The 15,695-nt window shown below is 36.8% G+C and overlaps 1 protein-coding gene across 8 annotated transcripts in view; it reads right to left on the reverse strand.

The window, feature by feature from the left end:
• Nucleotides 1–9,951: 9,951 nt before the first annotated feature.
• LOC119697367 (solute carrier family 12 member 7-like) overlaps nt 9,952–15,695 on the reverse strand; it is a 76,886-nt gene continuing 71,142 nt past the window's right edge. For 6 of the 8 annotated variants that reach the window (XM_038128078.1, XM_038128079.1, XM_038128073.1 and 3 more), the window contains 4 exons: nt 14,792–14,973; nt 13,505–13,519; nt 11,359–11,492; nt 9,952–10,906 (listed from right to left, as the gene is read on the reverse strand). In XM_038128078.1, the coding sequence (XP_037984006.1) occupies nt 10,815–10,906; nt 11,359–11,492; nt 13,505–13,519; nt 14,792–14,973 (423 nt within the window). In that variant the 3' untranslated portion in view covers nt 9,952–10,814. The remainder of the gene's footprint in view (nt 10,907–11,358; nt 11,493–13,504; nt 13,520–14,791; nt 14,974–15,695) is intronic. The other 2 variants (XM_038128074.1, XM_038128077.1) reach the window with 1 other exon arrangement.

A 15,695-nucleotide genomic window follows, 5' to 3' on the forward strand; every position in this document is an offset into this window, starting at 1 on the left:
CGGGAAGTGGCACAGAGAAAGAAGGAGATAGCAGTTGTGACCGCTGGTATGCAGGCAGAGCCAGGGCTTCCATCCCCACAAGAGCATCAGGAGATTCCAGTTTTACAGCTTGATGTTCTAGGGTCTCTTTCTAGCCGACATCCTTTGAGGTTAGGGTGAAGGATAAAAAGGATCTTAACAGACACTGGACTCAGTTCCTCACCTTTAGACATCACTTAGATCTCTTAATTCCATGGAGGCTCATTGTTTTAGGGGGTTTTTCCTGCTAGATTTGGTGAGGTGTTTCCACATTTGCATACCAGCTCCCCACACTTGCATACCAGCTCCGATTTCACCTCCTCCTCAGTCCCGGGTGCAGCAGGGAGCAGGGGGGATACCCAACGATTTCTAACCATCAACAACAGGCAATTAAAGAAAAACTATTAACAACAGGTGATTACAACATGAAATTATTAACAACAAATAGTTAAAACTCCAACTTGGCAGCAAAAAAAACCGGACAACTTTTCTACTCACAACAGATGTAGAAAAATTGAAAACCGACAGCAACTGAAGCATAACTTATCATTTTTCCTTTCCATACACCAGTTATAAAACTATCCAACTTGTGCACTTACACAACAGAACACAGGAAGTAACTAATAAAGTCTTTTATTCAGAACAGATTAATGTGTCTTTCCAAGAAAGTCAGAATGTCAACTTAAAATGTTAGCATTATCATTAGCAATGCACCCTTCTGAAGAGGAAATACTTGTCTTTTATCATATGTCAACAGCAAGTCTGTGTAAATAAAATAAACAATCCGCACCAAAACTCACACCTCAAAAGCTCTATTTAGATTTATATATTAAAATATATAAATATATAAATATTAAAACACGTCTTCATGAATGGCAATTCTATCAATTTATACTTCAGGTACTTCTCCTCCAGGAACCAACTATAAAAGAAAAAGACAATTTTACGTAAGTGCCATAGATTTGAGCTTTACAAACCCATACATTCTTGCTTTACAATATTTTCACAGAGGAAGACTAGTGTGGACCACAGAAGTGGGTTTTATGTTTTTTTCAGGGTCTCCCCGACCCCGGCTGCCTTGGGTGTCCCAGACAGCGAAGTCCAGTTAAGCACAACCTGTCCACGCCCCTCAGGCAGGCTCCAGAGCCTTAGGCAATCTTAGCAAGCTCAGCTCTTAAGTGAGATCAGCTCTTCGGTGATTCTCAGCTCATTAGTGATTTCAGCTCTTTGTTTGCTAAGTGCCTCGGCAGATGCAGGGAGAGGGAGGAGAAGTGCTGTATGTGGTTCCACAGAGGTATCTTTATTGAGATCTTCTGCAAAGGGTCCCAGTGACAGCTCTTCTCCTGAGCAGGGCAGAAATAGGGGTTTATATAGGGTACGGGAGTTTTGGGAAACAGTCCAATAGTAAGGGTTGAGGCGAAAATGACCTATCGTTTGACAGAGAGATAGCAAGGGTCCGAAGGCAGAAGAGGGGCTTCTTAGGTCCAGTCATCATGACTAGGCATTTCTTATTTTAGGCAACTGACCACCAGGGAGGCCTGGCAGGCCCTGTGCCTGCTACACCGTATTATCTTCTTATCACAATAGAGGAAGTCAGTTATTTCCAGAAAAGCACATGCCTAAAAGAATCTTCAAAAGACAAAGCTTAACAAAACCACAAAGGAGATCCTAGGTAACACATATTTTTGTTTTTCTCTTTGCTATTCACTCTAAGGAGACAATTGTATCTGGAAACACCACAGATCATTTTCAAAACAACAAAGAACACACTTCCTTTCACAAAGAATTTCTCGAACTGCTGACTTTTCCCCAGCTTGCTCTACTGAGAAGCTGGTTTCTTCTTTCCAACTTGTATTGCAAAGCAAGGCCCAAAAATGAAGAAAGAGCCTGAACCCTTCTACAGGCAGCAGGCAGTAAGCACAAACTTTTCCAGTGAAGAAAGTAAAGAACAGAAATACAAAAGGAAAACTATGAATAGGGGAAAAAAGATAACCATTCCTTTTACTGACACATTTTTAATAATCAGCTGAACATTTCAAGGTAAAGTTTTGCTGCTTTTGGGACCAAAGTTAGAAAAAGTCTAATGCAATTTTACTCCATACAAGAAACCATAACATGTGTTATCCTTTATGGATGAGGAACAATAAACAAAGCAGAAAATTGCTTGGAAATTAAGTTTAGATGGCTCTTGCTCAGACATAGTGAGGAGGTGCAAGATGAGGAGGTACAAAGTAGGTAAGAGAACAAAGTCATTCACACAGAGCTGACTTTGAATCAAAACAATTTTCCTCCGCCTACAAATCAGGAATGCTATTACTTAGAAGTCCAGACTTTAAGCCATCTGTGCAAACAAACAAACAAAAACTACTGTGGGTTTGCTTCTGTGGTATTTCGGAAACTGCAGAATTCAAAATTGCAAAATTCCAATATTTAATCAATGTTTCAGTACCGATCTACATACAGCAGCACATGATAAACTAAAATCATAATGCTTAATGCTTTGGTATAATCAACAGAACTTTAATTTTTTTTTCCAGAGTATTTAGAGATTCAGCTCTCTGGGCATCACATGGTATCATAATCACCAAATGACTTGATGAGTTTGTAAGCGCCCAAACTGCTAAAAAACACATTATACATAAGATAACAAATGAAATGTAGACGTATTCCATCTACATACTTGTTATGAATGGATGTCAAAATTCATATTTATTAGAATAGAAAAATAGATTCAAGATAGTATAAAATAGTAAGGTAGATAGATATTAAGTAAGTGGGTGACACAGGGGTTACGTCTGGACATGTTCTCAAGGAAAAAGCCAGGAAAGCAGCCAGCAGCAGCAGCGAGGAACCAACACACATACCACCCAAATAGACCACATTTGCATGTGAAACACAGCAGGAACCCTCGGTTTCGAGGTTTCAGCTGCGCAGGGAATTACGCCATCAGCAGCACATCTGGATACTCCCGACGGGGGGGGGGGGGGGGGGTGGGGGGGGGGGGGGGTGGGGGCGGGAAGAACACACATTATTTAGAATTTTAAACATTTTAAACTACTTCTGGGAAATCTCTTGGTTTGTAAAAGAGATTTCCAGTAAGGACTGAGTATCGGGTATTCAGGGTGATAACAAGGATATCTCTCTCGGGATGGGACTGTGTGTATTGTTAAGCTTAGTCCTGTCTAGCACAAGACCAGAAGCCGATGAATTATTCCCGAAGCCATTGAGGACCGGACCACCTTCCATCAGACAGCATTCTACTGGACCGGAGAAACCTTTGGAACTTGTTTGATTATGAAAAGGACAATGGACTTCCTAGCCCGAGGCAAGAAAAATAGGATAAAAACCTGAGTGGAAGGAGACCTAGGTGTGCCACCGCACTCCGAAGCTGCCAGTGCTTGGGGTTGCTCAGCGTGTCACCCAGGGTCTATTCCTGGGCTAGACCCTGTCCGATCCGTGGCTTACCAAAATTCTGTCAATTTGCGCGAAATAAATTTTGTACTTTGTTTTTATATCATAATTTGGCTCTTGCAAATTATTGATAAAATTAGATTGGCAATTTCATTCATAACAATACTTATGCAGGCAAACGCTCAGCAGTTAGAAGCTGCTGTATGAAGCACCCTACAGAGTGGGTGAGATCAATGATTCCCTGAACAACTGAAAACCTGAAAAACACTCAATGAAATGAAATCAGGGCTGTGCTCCTTTATTTTCTTCTTCTTTTTTGTTTTAACTGTAAATGTACCAAGTAAGGCAATAAGATCACTTTTTTCAGGATAATTCATAGAATTATACACCCTGGAAGCTACTTAAAAATAGCTTATTGTCTCTGTCTCTCTGGGAGCCCCTCAGGAACCCTGGCCAGCCCCGAAACGGCCGACAGTTGGCGGGGGAGGGGGGGGGGGTGTTGGCACTGTCGAGGGTACTGAAGGCAGCTAGGCTAGTCGCCTTTGCAGCAGAAGAGATGCTAGAGACTTCGGTAGAGGATAAAAAGGCCGACTCTTAGCAGGGGTTAATCCAAGGTTTTATTCGGAGCTCCTGGGAGCTCCCACACCTCAGGGGGCCTCCTGCTCAGAGCCCCGGGAGAGGTGCCAAGGTTACATTTAAAGGAAGGGTGGAAACCAAAGGTATATACATTTGCTGACCAATAACAACACTTCACCGACAGAAATTTAGGGGATGAACATTTGGGACAGCGTATGGGGTAGCACTTGGGGGCTGACCCCTGGCCTCTGACTAATCACTCGACGATCTGGACTGAAAGTTCTAGATAGAGAGGATGGGATGCTGAGTAACTGACAGAGAGTCAGGGTGGGGATTTAGGAATGATCTCAACAAAGGAGAGGGAATACACAGGTAGAAGGAGGGGGTACAATCTGGGGGAAACCATTTTGGAAAAATAAGGGGATACAAGAACAAAACTATTACAAAGTATTACAAAGTACAGAAACACACTACAACAGCTTATTTCACAAAACTGTATGGAAAGCTCAGCTTGAAGCAGTTAAACTCAGTTTCTGTTCAATTTAGAGGTACAGAAAAGAAATGCACTCAGCCTTTTAACAACGATGACTTACCATTGTTATGCTATTTCCATTTAGGAAAATCTGGTCTAGCTTTGTGATTCTTCTGCCCTTAGGTGAGATTCACTGAAGTAGCATTAGAAAAAGTAAGAACACATAATCAGGGACAAAGTTTGTATTACAGAAGTAAAACAAATTTCTGAGATGACAGCTGTTGGAACTAACAAATAAATTAGCCATACTGAAGCACAGTATTGATAAATAGACCACTTGAGTGGTCTAAAAGCTACCTGGCAATTAACAAGCATTCTTCTACTTAGTACACAAACATACAGACTCACCCTCTAAATCTTGGAAATTTATTGAATACTAATGATACTCAAAATACATTTTCAATAGCAACATGACTTACCAAGGTAATAAATACTCTTCAAGTCTGCTACCATTTAAATCTTTGCCTAGACTGTAAGGAAAGTGTCAAAAGCAAACTTCTAGAAAATTCAACACACAACCCATGCAAAATAAAGGGTACAAATTAGGAAGCTGATTACACATATAAATGATGCAAAAGGTACTCTATGACTCTACGGCATGGCTGAACAGATCTCCCTCCATAATTTATGTTCAAAGCACAAACTCTTCAGCTATCAAGTATTAAAAAAAATGTAAGTCCACCTTTTTTATAGCTCTGACACAATCATTTTCCTCAGCAAATCAAGCATGAAACAGCATCATGAGGCAGAAGTAATACTTAAAATTCTGTAACATCTTCTATCACCATAGAAAATCCAGTTTCAAAGAAAATAAGGCCCAGCTCTTTAAAGTTAAAACATTTAGTTATTTTAATTTTAAATTGCACAATGAATTTTTCCATAGAATAAAGATATCAGATAATTATAACTGTCAGGAAAATTAATCCACAAACCTCAGAGGTTTATGTCCAAAAAGCAGACAGAGGAGTCCTTTTACTTTATCTGAATAACGCAAGAGGCCATGGGACATTCCCCTGGGCTCTCTCAAATTTTTGGAGGATGCAGCCTCCCTTTTTATCCTAATTTCCCAGCCACATTTCCTTTCTCTCTTTCCCCATTGGCTGAGGTACTTGAGAAGTACAGATTTCCCAAAACATCTGATACAAAGATTTCCCTCTAATGTATAACCCTCCCTTTTAATTTTTAATTCGTATGTAATTCAGGGGTTTTCCCCATTGTTTCTTTCATCTTTCAATGTCCAATTTAATTTATCAGCAAACCTAAAGTTTATTTGTAAAAGCAAATACATTCTTCCATTCATCAATCAGTGGAATCCTTCCCATCGTTTCTTTTATCTCCCAGTGCTAGTTTTATCTACCAGCAGATCCACAGCTTCTTTGTAAAGACAAATCCCTCATTCCTCTCACAGTTAAACAATAGAAAACGGTTCTAGCTAATGAATTCAAATATCTCAAAGGCAGTTAATGACTTGAGCCAAAGCATAAAGTGGATGACCTTAACTGTTTCCATTAAAGGATACTGACAAAGTCATCAAATCCGAGAAATGTTCCAACAATATTTTAATCATTCTTCATTACAATATGAATGTCTGAACCTATGCATTTGTTCACAAGCTCTGTAAACAAAGCCAAGAGACTTTTTATAGAGTGTACACATTTCTAGAACAAACCCCTTAACATTGTGATGGCAAAAAGTAACTGCCACAGTCAACGGTAAAAAAAAAAAAATTAGACACAAAAATATAAATATTAAGGAAGTTTCTTTGCACACTACTGCTGTTAGTACACAGACAAATTTCTCAGGCAATAATGTGAACATGACTTTACCAATCAGAAAGGAACACATACATTTCAGTGAGAGCACTTACTGTTGCCAGTTTGCGGTTAATGATCACCTGGCCAAGCACCAGATGGCCAGAGCCATCTTCCCATCCACTGCCCCCGCTCTACAGCAAGGGCCAGGCAAGGAACCTCCCCCCGAGTTTCGGCACTGTTCACACCACCCACAGGTATGCCCGCTTGCTATACAAGTGAATGACATAAAGCCTAAATTAATTTTGTCAGAATTTGCTCATTCAAATTGCAAGATACAGCTATTTTGTTATAGAAATACAGTTTTTGCTATTTTATTGTTTATAAGTAGTACTAAAGAATGAGTAACAATTTCATATCATATCATATTCATATCTTCTATCAGCTGTAAGCTGTTTAATGCCTTTTTTTACTAATATTTAGCTAAAGATAAATGACAAAGCCAGCTGATTTACAAACCTCCACATACTGTTATATAGCTATTTATAAGACATGTATTATTTTAAAGAAATTTTCTAACTACTGTTACTTAGAGGTTCCTAAAATATATTAAAAAGACTCTTCCAGTTAAAGCCTGGACCCTGGCCAAGTCCTGGCCTTAACTAGTAGGGAAATATACCAATAAACCCAAGTATTTTCTACACCAAAACTGTACTCAAGTAATTTTGACTTCCCAAATTTAGACCTGGCTATACCTCCTTTTGAAGTGAACTTGGAAATCTTACCCAGGAATGGTTTTCCAAGCTCTCAGTTTAAAAGGAAGCTTGCCAATTACTACAAACTCTAAGTAACAGTACAATATTTAAGAAATCGATAATGCATTGTTTTAAACCACCATTCTATTTTTCATGTACTACTAATTGTATATATTATCTAATTTATATTTACTTAGTATAAGTTTATTGTTTTTATTGTTTTGCTTTTATGTTGCCTTCATGTTCATAACGAGAAACACACGTTATTAAAAAACAAAAAAAAATAGGGTGGAATATAGCTCCTCCAGAACTTTATACTAATATATACACTAAAAATTTTGAAATAAAATAAAATAAAATAAAATTTGATCCCTTACCCTCCTGAAACACCCTCAGAACCCCAAGAATTAGAGCCCCTGGGTTCTGTGAAATTGGATTTTTGTGTAAATTTTAAATACACAGGAAGAAATAATTCCAAAGCTTGGGATGTTTCTCCCTATCATCTTGTGTACAAGAATCAAACCTTTTGGTGCAATTATACTTCTGGCAGATTTTCTAAATCCAGTAATGTTCCCCTTGCGACTGTCATCGGGAATGTTTTTAAAGATCAAGCCTGAGCCTTTAATGGCTAAGGTTTTTAGCTAAAAGATTCTTTTTAAGATGGGTATGTGATAATTTCTGATAATAATTGTATTAATCATGATACCTCCCTTGTTTCAATGTATGCAGAGATTAATTAATAAGGCCATTAAAGGAGTGGTTTTGGTTGAAAAGAGGGAGATATTGGGACACATAAGGCAGATTATGAACTTTGGACCTGGTTAGCATATGAGATTTGATAATCAAAATGGCTTGGCAAGAACAAACAGCTTTGAAGATTGCAATAAGATTAAATCAGACTTACTTATCAGAAAAGAAAATGACATCAAAACTGCAAGCAAGAGATGTTGTAAAATGTATGTTTGTTTATGTGATGATTAACCCATTGATGAATAACTATTGCTGATAGTATCCATGATCTATGTTTACTGCCATAAGTTAATGGATTCTTACCTCACTTAATTTATTAAGTATTTAAATTTTATTTAAGTATTTATTAATTATTAAGTAATTAATATTTAAGTATTTAATATTTAAAGGTTGCAGGAGTCAGATTTGCAGGTGAGAGTAGGTGCAAAATTGTCCTGTAGCTCTTTCTTATGAGATCAGTAGGAAATATAACAATCACCAGAAAAAAGACCTCAATGGCATTTTGCCCTGACTAGTCTTGCACGTGACTATCTCACCACTCCACCACTTTAAATCATAGTGTTTGATAACTCGTAGCTCGTAATTCTTAATACTGTGCATCTACAAACAAATCTCAAAAAAATGAAGCTGGCATGTGTTTGTATGTCTTCCTCCATCGCAGCATGGGTGGTCCCTGTAACACACAAGCCCATATAAGAGTCTCAGAAGCCTATCTTCTTATGAAGTTGGATCTTCAAAAGCTTCCTGTCTAAGTTAATGTTTTGTACTTTTCATCTTGAAAGTTTGTTCTCTACCACTTCCACAAGCTTATCAAATGCCCGCTGGTATGCCCACAGAAATCTTGGTCAGTCTTGCCTTGCATCTAAGGCAACTCATAGAGCTTTTGGTAGGTCCCAGATGCCTCTAAAAGCCTATCTCTAAATTAAATTTTTTTAATTCCTTTTACTACAAGCCGTCTGCAGTTGTCTGTTGGCACATTGCAGCTGATCCAAAGCTGCCCCCTAAACTCAACCAACCTAGAAGAAAACAAGTCCCTGGATAAGGCACAGATAGGTTGGATTCAAACCCAAGTAAAGACCTCAGCCAACCCTGCTCTAGCTTAGATGCTGATACACCACTGGCCAGAGTGCTGGGCAGAGAGGGGTCATTCAATCAACTATCTGAGGCTGGGAAATCCAAAACACCTATAAAAGGGGCAGACATATTAAACTCATTGCTGTTTGCTGATGACCCACTGGTGTGGTGTCGTGTGTCTGTCTCCAACCCACAACCCCACAAATCAGTTCTATAAATGACTGCTGATGGCCCTGCACCGCAGCCCACGGAGTGCCTTTTAATACATCCCATGAAAAGCTTAGAGCCACCTGGAGTGCAGTAGGGACATCTGCTGATGTTTTTCTTCTCTTGGCCTGAGAATGTTTTTTAATTAAATTGATATACTGTGCAAATCTAGAACCTTCACATGCCTCCTGATCCGTCCACAGGACCTCCATGTGCCTTTCATTGTACCTTAAAGCCTGTGGAGTATCTTTGGTGTGCCCCCAAGGTACCTCTGAGTGCCTATGCATAAACCTATTCCTAATCAAAGGCATACAGCTGCAGTCACACTGAGTGGTATATGGGGACATTCTGGTGTGCAGCATGCCTTTCCAATTGCCTTTTGAAGTATCCCAGCAGTACTTTTGACTCATCAGGAGTTCACTGGGCCACCTGATTACCTTCTTATTCCATCTATTCCTGTGCATCAAACTACAGGAACAGGTAATGGCTGCTTTCAGCTTTTGCTGTTTATAGCTTTGTCTTACTTCACCCGAGTGTCATGATAAAAACACTGGTCTTGAGCCTAGCCAGGCACTTGGGCACTGCATCACATTGTTATAGTCTGAGCAAGACATCTTGACTGTATTATAAAGGAATTAATTTTTTTTTTTAATTTTAGAATGAAAAATTAAAAAAAAAATAGGTCTGTTTATATGTTTAAACAGACCTATTCTTTTTAGAGCAGAACAATCTTCTGATACACTTTAGATCTAAAACAACATTTACAAAACTAAAGACTGCCTAAAAAGGAACAGAATTGTAACAGGAGCAAAAGGTTTCATTGAGCACCCAAACTAAACTACTCAACAATTTCAAATGAAAAACATTTAGGAGCTCGTTCAGTTCAGAAAAGCAGATTTTATTTCAAACAGCAGCATATCCATACAACATTTTCAAAATATAAATATTTGAAAACAAGAGACTGCATTTCATTAACCACCTTGTTGTGTTTTATCAACTGTTGAATTATATTTGGAACCAGTTGGAGTTCCTACACTGTAGCCTTCCTATAAGTTGGATGCTGTCATGTTTCATTATTGCTATAATCATGCAAAATAACAGTAACTGCCAGAGCCTCATAGAAAAGAGCTCACACAGCTTGTCTGTTTACTATCATCTGGAGGTTTTGCCTACTTAAGTATTTTATATACGGAAATGTTATTTTTTACAGGTATGGCAAATAACGAACTTCTGGGAAACACTTAATGCACTTCATAAACAAATTTGACTGGCTGTTAACATCTCTGAAGGAAGGTTCCTGAACCACGACTAATTCCAAAAGAAGAAACATAGCAGCATTTTGGTAAGAAAAAAAGACAACTTTTTCTAAAACCCTTCCCTTTTATTTAGACGCAAAGCAAATATTAAAATAATCAAAAGTTAGTGACATTTCTATATCTTTAAAAATATGATTGCATTACCAATTTTTTTGTTTTACCACAGCTTAAGAAGTATCAGAATATGCTACATATAAATATCCTAAGCCATCCACCATTTATTAATTTTCTACATAAATCTGCTTAAAATATTATTTAAATAGAACATCTTACTAGGAAAAAAAAGAACATATCATCAGAAGATTCAGCTTGAAGCTAATTTTCAATGCACTAGAAGACAATGAAGCTGCTCAAATTATGGCAAAAAAACTTTTGTTTTCTTATGGTGGGGGTGTGTTGTGTTTGAAAAACACATGCAAACAGATTAAGAATAAATGGTGATCACTTCACGTCCACTGCCTCGGACTAGGAGAACTCTATCTAGACCTTCTGTCAGAACTTCCAGAAATTCCATGTCTGAAATATCATTTGGTCAAGGAATTTACTCAGAAGAGAAACAAAATATCTAGTAATCTCGCAGAAAGTCTGACATACAATGCAAAAATAGAGTTCAACAATTTCATCAGTTTTTCTGTGTCACCCTTCACTGTCCTGTTACCGGGTTATTCAAGTGGAAGTAAAGCCTAACTAGGGGGACATTCCTAGTTTTGCCCTACTCACCCACAAAAAAAGATAAGAACAGGAAACTTTAAAATGATTTCAAAATTAAGGAAATCCTTTGTATCACTAAACCACCCACCCAATCAAGATTTTTTATCTTTTATTTTTTAATTCTCTTTATGTAATTTTCTTATAGACAGACTTATGCTTACCATACTTAGTAATGGTTATCCCAACAGGTAATGGCAGAATCAAAAAAATTAAATTCTCAGTTTCAAGAAATATGGAATCAATACAGTGGAGGATACAGTTTTCATCCCCTTTTCTGTTTTTAGGAGGTCCAGGCATATTCAGGAGAACTAGCTGAGCATGCTGTGATTTATTAAGCACTACTCCATTGAGCTTCACAGCAGTGTGCATTCTTCTCACATTTGACTGATTCCTAGCATGCAAAGAAACATTTTTAAGCACTGTTATAACACTTACACAATTGAATCATACAATATTTATTTGAAATTATAAGTATGTAAACCAAGCTATTTTCATGGATACTAGTATATGTATATATTCAAAATAAATGAAATGCAGTATCTTTGACAAGAACATTTAACTCTGAAATTCAAGCAGTTGTAAGTAAATTGTCAAAACGCACAAATCTTCCAGTTGTCAATTATCTTTTACCAAGATGAATCAAAAACTTGGTTTCAATAGACCTTACAGGTCAGACAAGAACCACTAAGAATCTCATTTACTGACTTACATAAAAAAGTAACTGGATTTATAGAAGAATTTTGAAACAATGAAATTACAAGAATGCAATGGAAAGATCACAATATTTATGTTGTACAGTAAAACATTTTACTCATGCTCCATTGGAAACATTACAAAATTCTACCAGCTGGAAAAGAAAATTCAGAAACACCACAGAATTTTTAAAAAAATACTAACTTCTTATGTTGTAACAGTATGGCAGTAAGTAGTGAACTGAAATACAGCTTATCTCTTTACATTATCAACATTACCTAATATTTTTCCTTGTTTCACCTACAAATAATTGTTGTCAATCTGTGCACAAGAAGAAAAAACTGCTAGTTTTTAAAATGTCCTTATTTTGGTATCTCTTTTGTATGGTACAGTGGTTTTTCACAACAAAAGAACAGTTTCCTTACAGTTCCTGAGAAACAGCTGTGTGTAGAGTTAGCCAAGGCTGGAAATGAGTCATATGCTACAGTTCACCAAAAATTTTCAAATTCTATCTTAGTCCATTTATCTAAAAGATCTGCTGCCTAAATGTAGGTTTGTTTTGGGGTTTGTTTGTTTGGTTTTTTTCCCCCCAAATAAATAGTTAAAAGTCATTTGACCTGAAATTTAGTCACCAGTGGAAACCAACCCTATCAATTAAATTGATTCTTCATGCTCTGTCACCTCCCATTTTCCCTGCTATAAGAGAATGATATTTCTAAAACTGAGTTCACCAGTCCCTCCTGGGGGATTTTCTATCACGGTGGCCAGCTATCCCAAAAACCAACTGTACAAAAACGATATATGGAACAAAGGAAAGCTTAAAGTTACATTTTTTGGAAGCAGAACTTCATTTTGAGAAGACTAAAAAGAACTATGAAGAGTGGCAAAACTGTATAACTGAGATGCATAAATATTGAAACTGAAACATTGTTAAAATAAAATTCAGGGTGTAACTTTGTGACAGAGTGGGCAAAAATTCAGCACTGAAATAAAGGCTTGTGGAGTGTAAAATGTGAACTGAGGCTAACATCACTTAACCTTCAAGCACTGGTAGAACTGAAATTATACACGGTAGACAAAGTAAGCTTCCAAAATTTTTATAAGAAGCTCAATTTGTTAAGCAGATAAAATTAGGAAAATGCTGAACTCTGAAAAAAAAGCAGAGTAGTCAAGTGAGTTCCACTCAAGAGATGTAGTATTCCATTTTTGTGTGCTGTCATACCCAATGTATGTCCGAACTTATGTTATTTCTACATATTCATGGGGTTAGGAGAAGGCAGGCAAGAACTGACTTTTGATGAAACATGAAAGTTCCCTTTGTGAGCAAATATTTCCTGTTGTCCAAGTAGTTACAGCACAATGGGAGGCTATTCTTCCAGAAAAAAATATATTCATTTTTTAATGTAGTTAATTAGAACACTAAATATTATGCTGGTGCAGAGAAGTCCTGTTAAGTTTTATATTCTTACAGAAACTATAACACATGTTTTGTGACTTACCTTGAACAGAAAGTTGATAATATTTAAGAGAACATTAAAAAGCCACAATGATATTTTTTCAGTGATGCGCTAAATCACAGTATATTAAACAAGGAACAAAAAAATACATGCATTGCAAATAACAATTTAGAAGCATGCATATAATGTATAAGATCACAAGAACCAGAGAAGCCAGCCTATGTTTTTTAGGTGAAGTGAAATTTAGACTTACAGATTTTCCCATTCTCTATGTGAAAGGGAAGCAAATGCATAGGAAAAAAAATTAAGCCAACAAGTACATTTTAAAGTCAACAATATTAATATACTCTACAGACACACCAAGTTTGAGCCGTAATTTCTACCCAACTATACATAATAGTCTTAAAATAATAATATCTGAAATCAGTGTTTTGCACAATTCCAAAGTAGTAATAAGAAATGTTTCAAAGATATAAATTTAAAAACCCTCTAATAATTAGAGTATAATGTAGCCTAGGACAATGCTTTAAAGCATGAGCACAATAATTTTTGGAACGAGCAGAAGGCAAGCTGTTTCTAAAGAGCTCAAAGCAAATCTAGGACTCAGGATTTAGGACTTCAAGGTACTAATTTTAAATACACTTTCTAACTACATTGCCTACAAGTCCCAGATTTAAGATGTGTTTCATTTTGGTATTAAGATTTCCCTTGACATCAGTTTTGGTTTGGTCATGTGCAGAAAATAATTTAAGCTATGCTTCTAAGTGCAGTCTTCTTGCAGAACTAAGAAAAGATGCATGTGCAGGCTTAAAATCACAACATGAGGAAACAAACAAGCCGATTTTCCTCTATCATTGTTTTTGTGTCTACTACATTGGTTTGACTCAGGGAGTAGCTCTTATCTATTTAAGAAAAAGACATTAAGGAATATTTAAACAGGAAATACTTAATATAGCAATACATACATATTTGCACATGTTTTGTATTTCTTTAGTTTACAGTATGAGGGCTGAATGTCCATCAGAACAAACAAAAACACCCCACTCCCCTCTCTTCCCAAGAAAACACCCCCCCACACACAAAATCATGCACCTGAAATCAAAAACATAAGCTAATGTCTTGAAAGACTATTGCTTCTTTGGAACTCCCTCTAATACCAAACACAATAAAAATACAAGGACATATACACTAATTTTTCACCCACAGGAAGAAATAAAAAGTTATCATTAAGCTTTTTAACACTTACGCTTTCTGGTACAATCCAGAAGTTGAGTAAACAGCTTAAAGGCTGTCATATTTAAACTTCACTTACAAGATTCTTGTGAATTACTCTTTACAGTCATTCCACCCAAGTCTATGCTATTTTTATAAGTCATTTAAGTAAAGTGCATGAAAAGCTCATTTTTGTATCCAATTTTAAATAAAACACAATCTCTTAAAAAGCAAAACCCAGATAAAACAACAAACTAGACCCCCCCCCCCCCCCCTTTAAAATACACACAATGAAATAAAAAGCTCCAAATACCACATGCATACTCACGGCTTCATGTTGAAAATATCTTTAAAGCCAGACACATTGGAATCCTTGTTTTTATGCTTTTCCGCTACAAACTTTTCTTTAGTCCATGTCATTTGCACTTTCTCTGGCACAGCAGCAGCCACACTTGCTTCAACTGCTGGAGCAGAGCGTGAGGCAGTGTTTTTATCATGGATCAGCTGAGCCTGGCCACAAAACAAATAATCACCCCAAAATTCAGCCAAAATTCAGCATTTGTAAATTACATGTTATTATAATTTTGAAAAGGAGTTTCACAGCGCAAGAACCAAAGATGCTGAAGAAAAATGCACCTTTAATTTGTGAACAAATATGAGACTATTGTGACTTCAGCATGAAGTGAAATTACTAGTAAAAATGTTCATATTTGTTTATATTTGCAAGACTATATCTTCCATGGAATGATACTTTTGTAACAAACTAAAGTGAGGTTGAATTCCACTAGAGAGTACTTCATTAGCATCAGGGTGTTTTGCCAATGAAAAACTTTAAAGCCAGTATTCTCATTGTTCAAAAGTTATGTTATTTTCTCAGCTACTGTTGTAAACATTGTCCATTTCACATGCCTTTAGCTGAACTACAACATGAATCTCTGATGCCAGTATGGGACTGGCTAATTTGAAGTCTAGTTATAGATTTAGATTATTTATGCCTACAAGAGCATATTACATAACAAATCTAACCAATGTAGCTATGAAGGGGTCTTCTCTTCCCTTTTAAAAGTAGAAACTCTAATCAACTTCAAGAACAAAAAAGCGCATATGCATGTGGGAAGAATATTGTGTTTTCTATTTTCGATTCTCCTTGCTTCTTTGGAGGAAAAGAAGATTAAATATTTAACACATTATTTACTTACTTTCCCTCATAATACTTTGTCCATAGGCTTCTC

Source organism: Motacilla alba, chromosome 2, assembly GCF_015832195.1.
Source record: "Motacilla alba alba isolate MOTALB_02 chromosome 2, Motacilla_alba_V1.0_pri, whole genome shotgun sequence".
Taxonomy (NCBI): domain Eukaryota; kingdom Metazoa; phylum Chordata; class Aves; order Passeriformes; family Motacillidae; genus Motacilla; species Motacilla alba.